At 42.7% G+C, this 19,501-nt stretch overlaps 2 protein-coding genes across 2 annotated transcripts in view; one reads left to right on the top strand and one right to left on the bottom strand.

Annotated features, from left to right (window-relative positions):
- The window catches only part of SCML4 (Scm polycomb group protein like 4), a 36,515-nt gene extending 34,052 nt beyond the window's left edge, over positions 1-2,463 (bottom strand). Inside the window, exon 1 of the mRNA XM_028494723.2 lies at positions 2,300-2,463. Coding sequence (XP_028350524.1) covers positions 2,300-2,455 — 156 coding nt within the window. The 5' untranslated portion in view covers positions 2,456-2,463. The remainder of the gene's footprint in view (positions 1-2,299) is intronic.
- A 3,197-nt stretch (positions 2,464-5,660) lies between these two features.
- Positions 5,661-5,933, top strand: LOC102976112 (U6 snRNA phosphodiesterase 1-like). The gene has a single exon (XM_055087526.1). It carries the CDS (start codon positions 5,661-5,663, stop codon positions 5,931-5,933), a length of 273 nt encoding a protein of 90 aa, XP_054943501.1.
- The last annotated feature ends 13,568 nt before the right edge of the window (positions 5,934-19,501 follow it).

Genomic DNA, 19,501 nt, shown 5'->3' with positions numbered 1-19,501 from the left:
TTAATAAACTTTAACACCAAAATAGCAGGAAGTAGATATTTCAGAATAAAGGACGATCCTGGGGCTTTCCTGGTGGCGCAGTGGTTAAGAATCTGCCTTCCAATGCAGGGGACACGGGTTCGAGCCCTGGTCCGGGAAGATCCCACATGCCGCGGAGCAACTAAGCCTGTGTGCCACAACTACCGAGCCTGCTCTCTAGAGCCCACGACCCATAACTACTGAGCCCGTGTGCCACAACTACTGAAGCCCACGTGCCTAGAGCCCGTGCTCCACAACAAGAGAAGCCACCACAATGAGAAGCCCACGCACCGCAACTAAGAGTAGCCCCCGCTCGCCGCAACTAGAGAAAGCCCATGCGCAGCAACGAAGACCCAACACAGCCAAAAATAAATAAATTTTAAAAAGAATTTTAAAAAAAAGAATAAAGGATGATCCTTTAGGTGGAATCATTTTAGCTTTGTGAAGACTTTAGACGTTTTTCTCCTGTCACCAGGAGCAGGTCGGGACTTCATACAGACTGGCACCCTGTTTGGAGCCGTTTTTCTCCAACACGAAGCCCATGGCTTGGGGAGCTATCTGGGAGCGGCTGGCCTGAAATAATTCCCACAATTTCCTCAAATATATGGGAGGTGGACTGAAAGAAGAGCTGTGGCCTGTTGTCCCTAGAAAAGAGACCCTGTGAGGCATGGGAATAAGATCCACCTGCCATGTGCAGGGCCCGTATGTCAGCTAACCGTCTCCAAAGCTTTCTTCCTGCCCTGAGCTGTCTCTGAGTGTTAGAAGAACTGAAAACTGCCTTTTTCAGGAGACAGGAAAATTGCAAAGTTGGGTTCATTCCACAGAGTGAATTTCCATTTTTCCTGGCCCCAGAAATGCTGTGTCTGTCGGTAATTTTCTTTCTTGGGTCACAGCTCCCAGGGGAGCAGGAGAAAGGCCAAATAGGAGAGAAAATTTTTCAGTGTGTTTCTTTAGATCCTGGATTCACTCTCTGGCTCTATAAACAGAAGGGCTGCCCTGCTCCAGCCTTCCAGATGCAATTCCCAGACCCCAGCAACTGTGCAGGTAGCTGAGCCGAGAGACCTGCCCTCGGCCAGCTTCAGAGACACAATTCTGAAACCGGTGTGCCCATGAGAAAAAGGAAGCTCTCTTTGTTAAAAAAATAACCAGTGACAGAAGACTTTGCTTCAAGAGCTGGCTGAGTAAAAGCTTTTTTTACTAAAACCAGTGACCCCCAAATAACTTTAAGTCACCTTCCCCCTACCTATTGTGTCTATTTTCCAGCAGTTGGAAGAACTGTGGAGAACCAAAGGGATAGAGGTTGAATTCATTACCAATTCTTCCGGAAGCTTTGTCTTTCTGCTGACCTGAAATAATTTCCATACATTTTCCTAAATATATGGGAGTTAATTGCCAATTTGCATTTTGGTTTGTGTATTCAGATCTCAAGATGGAAACATAAGCTCTTTATTTCTAGAAAAATAGACAAAGGAAAACTTCTGAATCTCATTTTCTAATGCCCGAAAGGCTCATGGAAAACAACTCAATGATCTTTCTTCTCTAGCAGACTCTTCAAAAACATCTTAGAGGAGAAGCTCTCCCTCGGGTTTGGGTTGTTTTATGTGATTTCAGTTACATCAGAGAATTTATTCCCCACCCCACAGCCTCGCCAAATCATTAATTCTTGAAAGAGTAACAGGATTTTCATTTTGCCTGATATGTCTCCTTGTAGCCAATCTCGACGTCAGCGCCTTTTGTAAGCAGGAAACTATGAATTAACACCCTGAATTTTCATGATGAGTCCCCTTATTGAGGCTCTATTAGGGAAAACTCTTCACGACCTTTGACACTAGCTTGCTCTCATTATTAATTTAAATGTCTCAGGGACATCATCTGCTTCTACTGAAATTAATGACAAATGAGTTCTGGAAAGTGGCTTCCAGAGCCGCCCTCATAAGAACAGTCAGGGGAAAGCTCAGTGTCTGAAACGTTAATTGAGATGCGAGGCTTAATAATGTGTGTTTAGCTATGACCCTAAAATCTGCTCGCCTTACAACTTTCCCCATCTGGTGTAATTTGCTTTCTCCACTTGTAAAAATGCACATGACAGCGACAGCATGTATTGTGTGCCATGTTGCAACAATGAAGCCTCGTCTGTCACATGCTTCATTGAGAGAAACTTATTTCTCACCCTGTCTTTACCCAGTTTCCAACCTCTCATCACATTTTGCACTGGAGTTCTGCCCAAGCGCCATGCCCCAGCCCAGTTCCACTTTGGGGAAAGGAGATGATGGAGCCATACCTTGTACCCGGGTTTCCGCCCTCTTTTCTTTGGGATCTTCACTGCTGGTAAAGAACCAGCTGAAGCAGAATAAAGGTTATGAACTGCCATCTTCATAGGTGTTGAGTGAAGTGGGGGTCGGCCTCGCTTTCTCCCCGGGATCCTCTGAGACTGCATTTCGGCTGGTGCCAGTCTTACAGAAGGAAGTGACAAATCGCTCACAGGCAGAAGAGGTGCTAAGAATTAGTCCAGACACAAAGCAAAACAAAAACAGAAGTGTTTGTTTGGTTTGCAAGGCAAACATGGATCCGGTTTGGTGATTTTGGCCATACCTACCCCTTAAGAGAGGGGAAAACCAAATATGAGAGAGCCAGGCACCAGTAGGAACTTTTAAAGTGCTGTTGGGCTCCTGGTATAATTTCAAGGATAGTGAATTTCCACGGGACTGTAGTGAAGTAGGGAAGATACTGGCTAGGTGAAGAGGACAACAGCTTCCCAGGAACAAGCACAACTGATGGTGTCACCAGCAAGGAGACAACTTTACCTATGTGTCTCAGTTTCCCAGTTCAACTCTGAGCTGAAATAATAACAGTATTAAATAAACACAACCATTTTCTCACATTCACTCCTACCCTTTGGTTGGTTGACAGATTGTTATGACATTTTTTTTCCCATGAAAGAAATTTAACAGTACAAATCAATTGGATTAATGTTGATTATGTCCCCTATCAAAATGTGGACAGAGATTTGCATACAGAGATGTTCATTTTGACATGATTCAGAACTGCAAAAATAAAATGGATAGAGCCCAATAACAAGCAATAGGGGAATGGTTAATATATCTACGGAATAAAACAGTCAACTAGTTACAAGCCTTTAACAATACTCCTTTTAATAACATGAGGTTGAGTGAAAAAGCATCACACAAATTGCACATAAAAGTTATTTCCACTCTGCAAAAATTTATGTGGTGAAAAACTAGAAGGAAATGTGCAAAAATGCTGCCAATGGCAAAGATAGTGGGACTATGGGTAATTGTTCACCACATACAAATCCTTTCCCCCTCGTACTGTAATATGCTTAGCATTAAAAATATTTATAATAAGCTTCTCAAGTAAAGTTGGCTAAATCTTGCAGCAAGAGGTAATTGATCAACCTCAACCTAGAGAACGCAGCTGTATCATGAGCTCAAGGATCACATTTCCTGGAATGTTCAGGAATGTGGCAAGTGGGACAGAAATTTAGTCTTTAATTCAGGGGTGATGTTAGGTGATAAAATTCATTTCTGAGCATTAGTGATACCTAATAGTGGAAGTGAGAGGCTCTTTTTCAAAAGGCTGCTGAAAGAGTTGGAAAAGACAATAGAAGCAATCCTTACACCCTGGTCTGGGCAGCACTGCAGGGACCAGATTGCTTTACTCAGGAATGAAAATATCAAAGAGTGGGAATTCTTAAAAACATGACAGGGAAGAGACTCCCCTGATGGCCCAGTGGTTAAGAATCTGCCTTCCAATGCAGGGGACGCTGGTTTGATCCCTGGTCGGGGAATTAAGATCCCACATGCCACGGGGCAACTAAGCCCAGGCGCCGCAACTATTGAGCCTGCGCGCCACAACTAGAGAGAAGTCTTCACGCGCTGCAACGAAAGATCTGCATGCCGCAACTAAGACCCGACACAGCCAAAAATAAAAATAAATAAATATTAAAAATAAAAATAAAGTAAAATAAATATTTAAAAAAACATGACAGGGGAAACCTGGGGCGTATCATCTATAGATGTAAGGTTACTTTGTTAATTCCCTGAATAGTAATGGTATTCTATCAATGTCTTGATTTTTCTTAGAAATATCATACCTAGTAAATAGAATTTTAAAGCATAAATTTACCTATTGACTGTATTGTTAAATATTTCAGATAGATGGACAAGTTGTTAAGGATATCAATTTTCCCTGTTTTTGTCAGTTTACGAAAAATACTATATCTCATCAATTCTATGATGCATATTTTTTCACATATTAACATTTTTGAAATCAGGATGCACCCTAAAGCACTGTAAGTATGTCAGAATTCCATAGGGAGCATTTTTTCTTTCTTAGTGGTATATATGAAATAATGACGTGTGATATATTTAAAGACATCTTAGAGTCAAGGAATTATGATCAATGCAGATAAACCCATATGTAAACAAATATGTAAACATCTAGACTATTTCTAGACTTAGTATCTTTGCTCCACAGTGCCAACAAATACCCAAATATTCATTTTCAAAAGAGAGGCTTTTAAAAACATTGAAAAACCACAAAAAAATTATTCAGTAAGAATTTTGCTATGTGAAACTTTATCTGAATCCCATTTTGAACTACCATGATCAAGTTTCTGCTTCTTCATAATTAGTTTATCTTTACAGATTTTGGAAACAGGAATTTTCCTAGTCTAGGACAAGTTTCTCTACCTTTCTACTTTCCTCTAGTGAGGAGGTCAGCAATGTATTTAATAACATCAAGATCAAAAGTCAACAAGAGAAAATCCACAATCAGAGAAGGCACTGAATTTCTTTCCTCTCATGAAAATGCGATTCCTCTGGAAGGTTCAATCAGCAGCACTCCTTCCCTCGTGAGATGGGATACTCTGCTAACTGAGACACTCCCTCACAAAACTCTTCTTGTTGAACAGGTTTTGAAGAGTAAAGGAAGGGTAACAAACTAATGAGCACATTATCCTAAGAATATGTATCACTCAAAATTACACTTACGTATCCCCAAATTTCTAATATGCCAGAAATAATTTCCTAGGAAAAGTAGTCATCTTTTAAACTGGATTCTTTTGTTCTACTTCCCTCTCCCTGGTGGGAGGAAAAAACAGGACTCGTGCTACTTTCCACTCCCTTCTATAGAAGCACATCCATCGCAGGAGTATGAAGGACCTTTATGGATAACTAAATCTGATCAACGGGCTTCATGCTAATGGAACAACAATGAAGTATTTTTAGTGGAATACTAAGTACTGGTTAGTGGTTGGGGAGATACTTGGAGATAGGGAGTCTTCCCACAGTCTCCTCAATTCACCATACCTGAATGATTACGTATTTCATCCATCAGTCAGGAAGATGCTGTTCCCCAGTTCCTTGTTACAAATACATACCATTTTAACACAAAAATAAATCCACTTTTAAGTAATGGGACAGAAAGCTGTTAAAAACTGAATAGTCTATTTTAACCATGGGGGAATCTCAAAATGTCTTCTTGGAATAATTTTAGAGAGTTGGAGGAAAGCATCTACAAAATGATTCTTTCAATAACAGATCCAACTTCCTGCGCAGAGGAATTCCTGGTGTGGTTCAACCGCTGGCAGGCAGGCTGTGCTGTAGTGGAGGGGGTCCCCCATGAGTGCGGCGCCCCGGGTGGGCTACAGCAGCAGCAGCTCCGAGGATGAGGCTGAGGCCGGGGCCCGGGGCCGGCCGGGGACTGGAGGCTGCAGTCTGGGCCAAAGCCCCCTTCCCAGCCAGAAGTTGCCAGTACCCGACAGTGTACTGGACATGTTCCCGGGCACCGAGGAGTGGCCTGCGGATGGTAGCGCAAAACACGGGGGCCGGGTGCTCACCTTTCCCCACGAGCGGGGCAACTGGGCCACCCACGTCTATGTACCATGTGAGTAATGCGTGAGAGGCATGTGGCTGACACTGACAGGTGCCCCTTATGGGAGGAAGCTGGCCCCAACCAGGAGGAAGAAGCCAGAAACTTTGATACTGGTGGTGGGAAAGAGATTAACTCAACAGAGAGAGAACAAGTTTCAAGAACTAGGGGATTTTTCTGTTAACTTCGTTTCAGGTTTTCTGGTTTTTGTTTTTATATTGGGGTGTATTTGATTTACAATGTTGTGATAGTTTCAGGTGTACAGCAAAGTGATTCAGTTATACATATACATGTATCTATTCTTTTTCAAATATCTTTTCACATTTAGGTTGTTACATAATATTGAGCAGAGCTCCCTGTGATATACAGTTCAGTTTTGAATTTGTTGCCTGAAATATTTTTTACTAACCCTGTGTATGTTCTCCCTGCTCATGAGGATGTGACCAAGGGAGGGTCTAGGGCAGAGTGTCAAGGCCATCCTAGACTGCAGCTGTAACTGGTTCTTTATTTTGAAGAGGGCTGTAGGTGTGCTGGCCTCTAATCCTACCCCATCCTAGCCCTAATGAGTGAGTGGCAGGCAGAAAATGCCCAGGCTTCAAAGTCTGACCTCACTCCACTACCCACTACCCTGTGTGCCCTTTAGAAAGTTGCTGACTTCTCAGAGCCTCAGTTCCCTCATTTCTAAAATGGGGATAGTAGTAATACCTATCCTCTAGGACTTTTGTGAAGATCAAATCAGATAATCTATGTCAAGTTCTTAGCATGATACACGGAGGACGTAGTGGCTCTTATTATTTTGTGTTAGATCAGGTAGACTCTTGGAACCTCCATTTCCCCATCCACAGAATGAGAATGATCCTCTATACTGCCTACTCCATAGGGCACTTGGGCAAATCGAGTAACTTATTAGGTGTGAGCATACTATTAACCATGCAGCTCTAGTCACATGTTTGGTTAAAAAAAAATGAATAATCTGTGAACATACAGTGGTGGTCCTTGTTGTGTTCTTTGTCTTTATGAACAATTAGGAGCATTCTAAATGTCTATCAGGAGATTCTAAATGTCTAATAAATGTCTGATTAAAGAAATGAACTGTTTCTGATTATGGGTTACTGTGGAGCTGTAATCATGAGCTTGATTTATGTAATGAGAGGAAGGCTGTCCAACATGTGGTGTTATATGGAGAAAGCCAATCAAAGAACTGGTATGCCCTCATCATTTTTAACAAATAAGATATATACGTTGGTGCATGCACTGAGAAAAGGCTGGGGAAATAGGCATCACATTTGACAGCCTTTATCTCTAGGGTAGTGTCTTGAAAGTGGGCTGTAGGTGTCTGGGGAAGGGATCAAGATGATCCATTAGAGAGAAAAGTATTAAAACCTTTTTATATATTTCTCTTTATCTCATCTTTTAAAATTTCTGTTGTTCCAAGTGTACGTTTTATAACACATAATTTTGCAGTGTAGCACATGTTTGAAATTTATAAATAAATACACATTTATTGCGGGTAAAAAAACAAACAAAAAAAACCAGATCCAGACACTTTGGAAAAGATGGTGGCAAAACTGCAGGGTACCCAAAGTCTCCCTTTCCAAAACTAAGACATGAACAACAACAACAAAAAGTAAAAATAGCAAAGATCAATACTGAAATTAAAGAAAGGTCCCAATCTTGGACTGCAACGGAAACAAAACAGATGGAAATTTTTTAAGGAAAACAAAATTATGGATGATAGACAATCACAATTTATCAAATATTCAAGGAAAAGGTCAAAACTAATAGCAAAGTAAAATACTCAAAGATATATTAAGAGGCTGTCATCAAGCATAAAGAGCCTCTCTGTGTCTTAAGAAACTTCCTTTAAGAATGAACAACAACAACAAAAAATCCTAAAAAAAATACACTCAACAGCAAAGGGGAAAATCTATAAGCATTTAGGCAGAACAAACAGATCATTTACAATAGGAAAAATAAACAGGCTAGCTGTCTTCAGCTCCATTAGCCACAAGATAATGGAATCACTATGGTGGCCATTTTTCCAGATATTTATCATTGCCACACTTTCTCCCATCACAGGGCCTTTGCCTACAATGCTCTTTCCTCCTGCTCTGGCTTAGTCCCCTCATTCTTCATCAGTTAGCTCAAGGAAACTTAACCTGAGTTCTCATTAGGGTTCCCTAAGCTTAGAGTTCCTCAGCTGTGACTACTGCATGTAAAGCATCTACAATGGAACTTGGACAAGAGAAGCAGATGGGAACATGAAAATTATACCACCTGCTGTGCCTCTGATCTAGCAGTCACCTTTCTTCTGCCAGCATCCATAACACCGAGGTAGGCTAACCTGTCTGCTTGCAGAGGATAAAATTTCAGACCCTTCTCTGTTCTTCATATAGACTTAATAAGAAGTGGAAGGAGTCACATGAAGAAAATAATAGTTTTTGAAATTTACTTATGCCTTAAAAATAAGATGAATAAATTAAAAGATTAATCTATCATTGGACAGATGGATATTTTAAGAATATAATTTTTACCTAAATTATTCTATAAATTAAGTGTAATCACATTAAAAATCCAAACTGATTTTAAGAAAAGAAAGACAAAACAAAGGCCAGCAGGACAGACTTGCCCTTCTGGTTCTTAAAATGTGTTATAAAACTATAACAATGGCAGTATTATGGTACAGAAATAAGCAATCAGATTAATGGAAAAGTTAGTCCAGAAATTAAATGTATATTAAGTTTCCATTTGTTTGAAATTTAGGATCATTTCATATCAATGCAGACAGCTCAATAAATAATTTGTGGACAACTGCCACTTAGAAATCAATAAAGTTTTAACTATACATCAGCAAAATAAATCCTAGAGATATCTAAGACTAAAATATACAAAAATAAAAGAAACATTAAGAAGTGCTGGAGACAATATAAGTCAACATTTTTATACTATTGGGATGGGGATGGACTTTCTAAGTATGATGGAAAACTCAGGAAGTGAACATGGAAAGACTGACGGACATGACCACAAATGCTTTCATACAGCAAAAGTACAATCATGAATAAGGTTGAAAATAAATGAAAATCTGAGGAAACTATTTGCTACATATGCAACCAACAGAAGGTTAATACAAAGAACTCCTTCAAATTATTAAAATAAAAATTAACACTACAATAGGAAAATGGGCAAAGGACACAGACAACTCACAAAAGGCAGGGGGTGTGTTGGAGAAGGCAAGAAAGAAAAAAAGAAGAAAGAAAAGGAAGGAAGGGAGGGAGGGAGGAAAGAGAGAGGAGAGAAATAAATGATCAATTATTACAAGAAAAGATTCTAAACTTCACTGGTAACCTTCCAAAAAGTAAATTGAGATATCATTTGACATTTATCAGATTGATAAATGTGAATAACCCTGATAATACTCCATGTTGGCAAGGGGGTAGAGGAAATTCCCATTTACTGTTGGTAGAAGTAGAAACTGGTTAAATTTTCTGGAGGACAATTTGAAAATCACTTACAAGCTTTATACGTGCACACTTTCTAATCTAGCTATATCACTCCTAAGGATTTATCCTAAGAAGATAATCTGGGAAGAACACAAAGATAGATGGCCAAGGATATTCTTCAACATTGTTTATGATAGTAAAACACTGAAAGCAATCAAAATGCCCCTCTCAAAGCAGCCTTCGTTTAGTAAGTTATTTCACATTCATAAAATGGAATACTCCGTAATTTGTATGTATATACATACATGCCTATATACATGCATTTATAAAGATTGCAAAATAGCATTTATAGTATGATTCTATTCATATCTCTTTTATATATACAGATAGAGATAAATCTGCACGTGTTTAGGCATAGAAAGAAGTCTGAGAAAGATAATCATCAAAAAGGCTGATGGTAGTTGCTCTGGGCAGAAAAATATTGAAAGATGATTTTGCTTTCTTCATATTTGAATTTTTAAACCATAGGCAGAAAAATAGTATAAAGGGAAAATAAACAATGAGTGAATAATTCTCATTCTCTGGAAGTTTCTATTGGAAATTTGTGCTTCTTTAGATGGCCTTTCGTTGTCTTGTTTTCTAAGCCACAGAACTTCACTGGCCACTGCTTTAACATCTCAAATAAATTGTAACAAAAAGGCAAAAAGACTTCATAACCAATAATACAGAGAAAGTTGTTTCAGAGCTAAGAATTTCCATAAACAGATGGTGTACAGGGGTGCATTGCCAGGCTCCTGAGAGAACCAGCTCACTGTGTTTACTGGCCTTGATACCACCTCCCTGCAGGCACTTTCACCCAGTTGGCAGCTGGGTTACTGCCCTTCCCCCAAAGATTTCCACTCATCTCCAAAGACCTTCAAAAGACCTCAAGTGCTGTCCAAGGACATCCTAGCCATGGGCACATAATTTGATACAACCAACTATATAAATCATTTGAGAACTGTCAAAATCCCGAGGTATATATGACACCTCTGAATTTCTCTGCTTTCAATTGTGGACTTCGGTAAATACAGACTGCCTCAGTTCACTTCAGAATTGGAAGCCATTTTAGAGCAAAGAGCTTTAGTAAACATTAAAAGATCCTGTCCTGGAATAAAACACAGACCTCCTAGAGAATGGACTTGAGGACATGGGGAGGGGGAAGGGTAAGCTGTGACGAAGTGAGAGAGTGGCAGGGACATATATGCACTACCAAATGTAAATTAGATAGCTAGTGGGAAGCTGCCGCATAGCACAGGGAGATCACCTCTGTGCTTTGTGACCACCGAGAGGGGTGGGATAGGGAGGGTGGGAGACGCAAGAGGGAAGAGATATGGGAACATATGTATATGTATAACTGATTCACTTTGTTGTAAAGGAGAAACTAACACACTATTGTAAAACAGTTATACTCCAATAAAGATGTTAAAAAAAAAAAAAAAAAAGATCCTGTCCTTAGAACAACCTAACATTCAAGTCTCTAAATCTCCAAGTTATAACCTTTAAGTGGTTGTCAAATCCTGACAAACGTATTAAATCAAGTGATTTGCTGCTGGTTTTCGAAGTCTCCCTCTTCTTATCAAAAAAAGGCTTGGCTAGAAATATTAGAGCTGAAACCAAGAGAAACTAAGATCTGGTCTATGAATTTGGGGATGACAGTTTACCTGCTTGCCTTGCAGATCTAATATGCATAAATCAAGATCCTGGCTAATGGTACTTCATCAAGGTAAAGAACAAGGAATTACCATTCAAAGCATACACCAGTCCCATGGGGCCATTGAGTCACCTAATTCAATCCTCAGGCATGTGTTCATGTATCCATTCATTCATTTACTGTTTCATTTATTAATACATCCAAGAAATATCTGTTGAATATGAAGTGAGTGTCAAGTATTGTCCATAGGCACTTGGATTACAGACAAGAATAAATAAAACACATCTCCCTAAGAGATGCACTACAGAGAAGCAGACAAGTAAGGAGGCAATAATAATATGTGAGGTAGATGGTATAACAAAGGTTTCCTATGAAATGCTATGAGAACATCAAGGAGAAAAGAAATCATTTCTTTTAACAGGGTTGGAAATAGTGGAGGCAGGAGAAGCACAAAAAGGTGATATCAGAGCTAGGATTTTTCCAGGCAGAGCAAGCTAAACTCACAGAGCTGGTGATAGAGCAGGTACGTTCAGGGATGTTTGGTGGTGCATGGAGAAGGGATGGGCCAGCCCGACCAGAAGCAGGACCAATGGCTTTCTGTTGTTTCTAACAGCATTGAGACGAGGTAGTTACAATGCTCTCTAGCCTCCTAATGGACTCGAGATGATTGCCTTCTATTAACTGCGTGGGATGGGTTTCTGACCTTGGTGTCAGTCATGCTGTTTCTCACTGTCATTTTAAAAGTACAACCAGAAGACAACCCGCAGAATAGGAGAAAATATTTGCAAATGAAGGGATTAATCTCCAAAATATACAAACAACTCATGCAGCTCAATAGCAAAAAAAAACAAACCACCCAATGAAAAAACAGGTGGAAGACCTAAATAGACATTTCTCCAAAGAAGACATCCAGATGACCAACAAACACATGAAAAGATGCTCAACATCACTAATTGTTAGAGAAATGCAAATCAAAGCTACAACGAGGTATCACCTCACACTAGTCAGAATGGCCATCATCAAAAAATCTACAAACAATAAATGTTAGAGAGTATGTGGAGAAAAGGGAACCCTCCTACACTGTTGGTGGGAATGTAAATTGGTACAGCCACTATGGAGAACAGTATGGAGGTTTCTCAAAAAACTAAAATTAGAACTACCATATGACCCAGTAATCCCACTACTGGGCATACATCTGGAGAAAACTATAATTCAAAAAGATGTATGACCACAACATTCATTGCAGCACTATTTACAATAGCCAGGACATGGAAGCAACCTAAATGTCCATCAACAGAGGAATGGATAAAGAAGATGTGGTACATATATAGAATGAAATATTACTCAGCCATAAAAAAGAACAAAATAGTGCCATTTGCAGAGACGTGGATAGATATAGGGGCTGTCATACAGAGTGAAGTAAGTCGGAAAGCGAAAAACAAATATCGTATAATACTGCTTATATGGGGAACGTAGAAAAATGGTACAGATAAACCTATTTGCAGGGCAGGAATAGAAAGGCAGACGTAGGGGACGGATGTGTGGACACATGGGGGGAAGGGGAGGGTGGGATGAATTGGGAGATTGGGATGGACATATATATACTACTATATATAAAATAGATAACTAAGGAGAATCTACGGTACAGCACAGGGAACTCTACTCAATGCTCTTGTGGTGACCTAAACGGGAAGGAAATCTAAAAAAGGGGATATATGCATACATATGACTGATTCACTTTGTTGTACAGCAGAAACTGACACAACATTGTAAAGCAACTGTACTCCAATAAAAATTAATTTTTAAAAAAAAGTACAACCGGAATCTTATTTTCTCTCGTTCTGGGGGCACCATGTTGCATTCACCATAAGCCAGAGTCTCTAGCATCATTCTTTTGCCAGCAGCCTCGTATGTACCCTAATACCCACGGCTCCCCAGGCTGCTTAGGTCTGTATGTGAGGTAGTTTCAAACAATTAGGATGTGCCTTGTCATCTATCTAAAATTCAACCACTCTCCAAGGTGACCTAAGCCCTTCTGCTTCAGGGACCTTCCCTTCTCCACACACTGATCTCTCCCTTCTCTCAACTCCTTCACCACCTATTGCCTGTGCCGCCAGTTTCAGCAGGCACTGATTAAATGATGGTTTATATAGTTTTCTCACTGCAAGCACGTAAGTGATTTCTGTCCATCCCTGGAGGCCCGGGGCCATGTTTCTTTCATTTGTCACTATGCTCTTCACAGCACCTGGTGCAACGTTGCCCCCACAGAGTGCGTCTGGCACCTGTGGCAATACCATTCGCCTTGGAGTCCGCCATCTCACCGAGGCTCCCGGCCCACAGCTGGTGTCAGAGCTGTGCATTCATATGTTTTAATTTTGGCTAGAAATATATGAACATAATAGAACACTTTGCTGGTCAATGAAAGCTTCATACCATAAGAAGAGGGACAGCAATATAATCTGTTGAATGGAGAAAAAGAATTCCCTTAATATACATTTTTCCCCAATTCTGTCACAAAAATTAGGCCAACAGAAGCCAAAACCAACACTCATGTGTACTCACTCCTGGCACTCACTTTTTGTTCTCTGCTACTATTTTCCACTGGAAATAAAAACCAAGACTCCTTAGAGGTAGCTGATTCTGTATCTTGGGAACAGAGAAAGGCCAGAATTAGCTTGGAACATATTATTACCAGACAAGGATGACTTTTAAGAATATCAGGGGTGGTGCTAAGAGGACAAAAAAGCAAGTTGTAACAATTTATGAATCAACCATAATAATAACAATGGTAATATAGTGAATTGAAATAATTGTTTGTGAAAGGCTATGAGTTCTTTATGATACTCAGAAGACTAAGCTAAGGTGCCCCAAACTCTTATTTGTAATTGTTTTAATACAATAGAAGGGAGAATAGAATAAAATATAATTTATTTATCCACTGATTGCATTCTGATATGCCCTTGTCTTTCCACGTCCAAATACACATGGGTGAGTACAAAGAAATGATAAATAAGCCAGCTTATTCTGGAAAAATAGCAACTGACCCAGGAACGAAAAGGACTGGTTAGCCCCAGTTGTGCCACATAATAAACAAGTAGAAAGTGGGTTCAAGAGAACGTTGAAGGCGATGAATCTGTTCAATGTCTTTAGAGGGGTTCTAATGTGCAGACTTACCCCCTCAGTCCCCAGAGATGAAGCTTCTAGATGTGCATAGTAGGTGTGTGGAGACTTCAAGGTGCAGGTGCCTCCTTCTCCACAGAACTCCCAGCTCTGCTGCTGGGTAGGCGCAAGGGCTTCCCGCCTCCTTGTAACTGGCCATCGGCTGAGAGGGTAGATTATAAAACCTGTCACATCCATTCCACCCCTGGCTGAACTTATAAAAGCCCCTCCCTCCCTGATTCTGCAACCTTCCCTGCATCAAGTAAGGGTGCAGCAGCCAGGGTGATAGAAAGCCAAAATTCATATATTTAAGGGGAAGGAGGAAAGATACATGAAGGAAGAGCAGAGAATATGAGCCTCGAAGTGGGGAAAACACCCATTCCAATCTGCAGGGTTTGGAAAAACATTAGAACATTTGAAAGCATGAGCGACAGGCACACTGCAGAGGTATGGATTATTTACTGGCTGGGCAGCTGCTCGGCGGTACCCTCAATCAGCTATTTTCTGGGTCCTGCCAGTACCCTCAGCTGGCACAGGAAGAAGAGAAAGCTGCTTCTAACTCCAGCACCGCCATCTGGCCTAGAGCTGCTCCTCAGAAGGTAAACTTCAGAGGACAAGGGAAAGCAGAGGCCAGACCCCAGAGGGACTGGCTGCCACCTCCTTGTTTCAAGTGTTCATCCCTTTTTTAAAAATCCAGTCCCCCACACTGACAGGCCTCCCCCTTCAGGTGATGTCCTTAGAGAAGACAGCCCTCGGGAGATTCCATGGGCCAGCCCTGGCCGGCCTCCCTCAGCTCCGCCCCTTATGCTGCGCAGCAGTTCTCTACACCAGGGGCCTGGTCCCCAAAGCTGTTTTCCAAGCTTGCCATGACAGCTGGCTGCTGGCTGCGTTTGCTCAATGGGAAGTGCCGGTCTGAGTTCGGAGGTGGCTGTTGGCATGGGTGAAGCCAGGGCTCTGTCACCCACTGCCTCTGCTTTGCTGGGTCTCCGCCAGGAGCTGCCTCTCCTCTGAGGCTCTAGCTCCCGCTGGGCAGGCCCACGTGGTCCCACGCTCTGCTGGGTGGTCTGGCCCTGCCTTCTGCCACACCACCTCGTCCCTCTGTCAATCTAGCCTACAGTGGCTCACCTCCAGGGACCATGGCTAATGGTCTAGCCTCCTGCGTTGGCTCTTCCATCACTGTGCCACCATTTCCCTGCATTACATGCCCAGCGCCTTAAATACTAAAGACATTTCCTAGTTAGACCCCGACAGACTGACATGGAAAGGCAGGTCAGTTCATGACCGGGCAGAACTTTGTAAGAAAGCCTCCTTTGGGAATTTCCCATCTTTCCTGCTATCTCCAAGAATGGAGTCTGTCTCTCTGTGGCCACACCTGGAGCTCTGCGCACATGCAAACCCATGGGTCGTGAGCAGGAACCTGGAGGAGGGAGGAGCTAGAATGCTTTCTGCCATTGCTGCGGTCAGCAGAATCGTGGCTAAGAAAAATAAGAGCAGATGACTTTCAAGATAAATGTTTAAGTTTACATAGTAGCATGGATAGCATGCTATCACATGGTAGGTGAGGAAGATACACATACAAATATATACACTCACACATATATACACTTATATATGCATAAAATACCTCAGGAAGGGTTTAAAAACGGTAGCATTCATCTCTTGGAGGTTGGCGATGGGAGGACTGGGCTTTTTCTCTGCATACTGTTTTCTACCTTTTGTATTTTGTGTCTATTCAAAAATAAAAATAACAAACAAATAAATGAGCTCATCCACAATCTCTTACTCCAGAGAAGAATGAATGAGTGGCTCTACCAACCGCAGCCATTGATCAGCCAGGGCCATCTGCACTAGCATGTATGGGGTAGGATGGGCCAGGTGCTCTGGACCCTGCAAGGACCACAAATCACAAGCCAATATGTGGGTGCCACGCTCATTGGGTGCCATGGTTGTGTGCATTTGTACTGACCAGGACAACTAATAACCCCAATGACCTGACTGACTGGACCAGCAATTGTTTCAACGGGCATTCATAGGCCATAAGGCATAGCATTAGGTGCTAGTGGAAATGACCCCAGATTTAAGGCGCTAGCCTCTAGTCCCGGCTCTGCTCCTAACAGGCAGAGAGATAAAGACCACTCAAACTCTCCCGGCCCCCGCCCTCTAATCTGTGCAGGTTTTCATCTCTAAACTCCCTGAAGAACAAAGTTGACAGATACCTCCAGTAAGAAGACAACAAGCCCTTGTTCAATCCAGACAGTTTCTCACTTTACATTGAAGCACCAGCGAGAAGAGCACCGACAACCTGGTGTCCCTTGTCCCATAGGACAACACGGAAACAAAAAGGGCCCGATGACTGCACCCTGTTGCTGAGGAGCCCTCACGCTGCAGGAAGCAGTGTTAGAGGCTGCAGCTGCACCCTCAGGGAGAGCCAGGCGAAGGCCTCGCCCAGGGGTCGATGGGAGACTGTCCCACGACGGCCCCTGGGCAGATAGGGCGGTGAGTGGCAGGTGGCCTGCCAGCAGCTCCTCACAGGCCTCCTACACGCTCGTGGTCTGGGCTCTGCCAAGACTCACATCAGCTTGGTGGAGCCTTGCCTGGTGGCCTACGGGGAGACGTGCCAAGTCCCCAGGGTGCCATGGCTGAGCCGGTCCCCATACTCCCCTCCAGCCTTCAAGAAGCTAAGCACCGAGGAGGGGAGAAGAGATATTTGTACACGATATGGCAGGAGGACGGTTCTGAGGCAACTTGTACCCTTAGGATGAGGACCAAAGGGTCCAGGATGCTCAGAGAGAAGAGTCTGTGGGGCTGAGATCCTTGGGGCCGCAGAACAACCAAGGAGAAGTCAGAGCATGGGGCCTGCTAACCTCTCTCCACCTCACCCTCCGCAGGTCCTTGCAGCCTGGCACTCCCCGAGGGGCCCTGGGCACCCTTCCCTTTGCTACTGAACCGAGAGGACATCCAAACTGAAGGGGGTCCCCTGATGCAGCCCTGGAATTTTGCCCTATTACCTACTCCTAGCTCATTTCAGGCGGGCTTGAACACAGCGGGTGAAACTGATGCGTTTCCAGTCTGACTGAAGGGTACAAGGAGAACTCAAGGTGAGTGAGCTGAATCACAACGAGTCTCCTCAGAAGCCTCTAAGCCCTATTACCTACTCCTAGCTCATTTCAGGCGGGCTTGAACACAGCGGGTGAAACTGATGCGTTTCCAGTCTGACTGAAGGGTACAAGGAGAACTCAAGGTGAGTGAGCTGAATCACGAGTCTCCTCAGAAGCCTCTAAGGAGGTGCCCTCACTCACAGTTTTCTCTAAGGTCGGAGTCAGAGAAGTGCCGTTACTTGATCTTTGCCCAGCTTTTCAAGAGAGAGATCTATCCTTTCTCCACAAGCCATCAGCTTCTGCCTGAAATGTGAGGTCTTTCCCCTTGGCTAGATAAAAAGGCATCACTTTCCTCAAGAAGGTGGCTTTCTAGAGACTCCTCCCGCACAGCTCTGTCTGGATAGGATGTTTCTGTTCTACATCCCCCCAGTGTCTGTGACTGACAGTTTCTATCACAACACCACAAACATGTCATTCCATTTATTTGTATCCTTGTCTGTGTCTCCTAATATATCTGAGCTCCTTGAAGGAGGCACTGTATCTTGATCAACATATCCCATCTAATTTAGCATCTAGTACAACTTAGGGACTTAACAAATATTTATTGAATAAACGATGAGTGAAGCACATCCCAGTGGGGCAGAACCCAGCCCCTCTTCCAGGACTCCTTCCCCTCCCCAGCACTGAGGCAGCAGGTTCCAGCCCAGGGCACTTGCCACCAGCAAGCTCAGAACTCTACCCCACAGTAGCCACTTTCCTACAACAAGGCCACCCCAGCAAGACACAGTGCCCCACATGCTCCCAAGATGGGCCTTCACCTACTTCATCTCTATTCACTTTCATGATTCTCTAAGATAAGTATTACTGTCCTTGGATTTACAGATGCAGAGCTGTGGCCCAGAGAGGTTGCATGAGATCACCCATCAGTGGGCAGAACTCAGACTCCACCCCAGGGTCCTCTGCACAGATCCCTACAGCTGCGTCCCAGGGTCAGCCCTGGGTGGCATGCCAGGAGCTGGCAATGGAGCTGGTCAGGGGGACAGGACGGAAGCCCAATCCTTCAAGACACGTCTCCACATCTCTATAAGATGTAAAGAGGTGACACTGACACTAAGGGAAAGCCTAGGGGGTATCAGGCAACCCAATCGACTCACTGAGCATGTGGTGACTGGACAGATTCAGGAGCACAGTTATTTGGCCAGTGCCTGGGACATACAGACTGATCCAAAGATTTTTGAAAGATTATTAAAGAGGAGTTGCAGGCAGCAGTAAGGCAGCGTGTGCTGGAAGACACTGTCTCTGCTGGGAGGTGGAGCCAGTGACCTTCTGTCACTTGATCTCTCAACTCAGTCCACAGTGTAGGGAAAGGCACTTTTTAGGGCAACTACAACTATTTCTTTTTCTGAAAACCACAATTTCCTGTTTTGTTCTCTATTTAGACTTTACATTTAGTTTTGAGAAAGCACTGGTGGTTTGGTGTTTTGGTTGTTTCTAGTTCAGTCTTTATCAACAAAGCAAACTTTCTTTTCAAGACGATGTTTTGTCATATAACCGAACTGTAGACCTAGATTCCTTTAAAATACTTTGCTAAGAAAAATTCTTAAAGCTTTAACAGTAAGACAAATCACAACTCTCTAAATCAATGCCTCACGGAATGGAAATCCATTCAGCAGTCCTGGGGGTTGTGAATTCCTCAAGGATTTCACACAGGGATGTTTTAGACAGCATCCTGTTCAACACAAACATTTTCACAAAAATTTTCAGGCACAGAAATGTGAAACTATGCTATCTGCATTATGATACTCTTTGCAAAACTTTGAAGTATCCAAGACACTCTGTTAGTGGTCTGCAATGAGACTTAGCAACTCAGTTTGCCCTGGAAGAACTTACTGTCTAAGAAAGATACACACCTTGGACTGTCTAAGAAAGATATATACATAGGCAGGATACAGCAGTCAACAGAAAACAAATATGAAAATAACCCAGGAACCAGTGCCCTCACCTCTTTGCAAGTCAGGGAGAGATGTACGTTAGAGGTGAAAGGGAACGGCACGTGCATGTTTATCTTGAAACTGATTTTGGTCCTCTGTGTTTGGGGGTGGAAAGCTTTGCTTCCCCAATATACAAGGGCCATGTTGCTTTGATGGAGGGGCCAGTAGGAGGAGCTGGTGGTCAGGGTCCAGCGAGCAAGGATCAGGAGA

This window comes from Physeter macrocephalus, chromosome 10 (assembly GCF_002837175.3).
Source record: "Physeter macrocephalus isolate SW-GA chromosome 10, ASM283717v5, whole genome shotgun sequence".
Lineage (NCBI taxonomy): Eukaryota > Metazoa > Chordata > Mammalia > Artiodactyla > Physeteridae > Physeter > Physeter macrocephalus.
This window is presented reverse-complemented; position numbering and strand designations above follow the sequence as displayed.

Excerpts from the sequence above, each read along its gene's own strand:
- LOC102976112 (XM_055087526.1), top strand. The coding sequence starts at position 5,661 with ATGAGTGCGGCGCCCCGGGTGGGCTACAGCAGCAGCAGCTCCGAGGAT.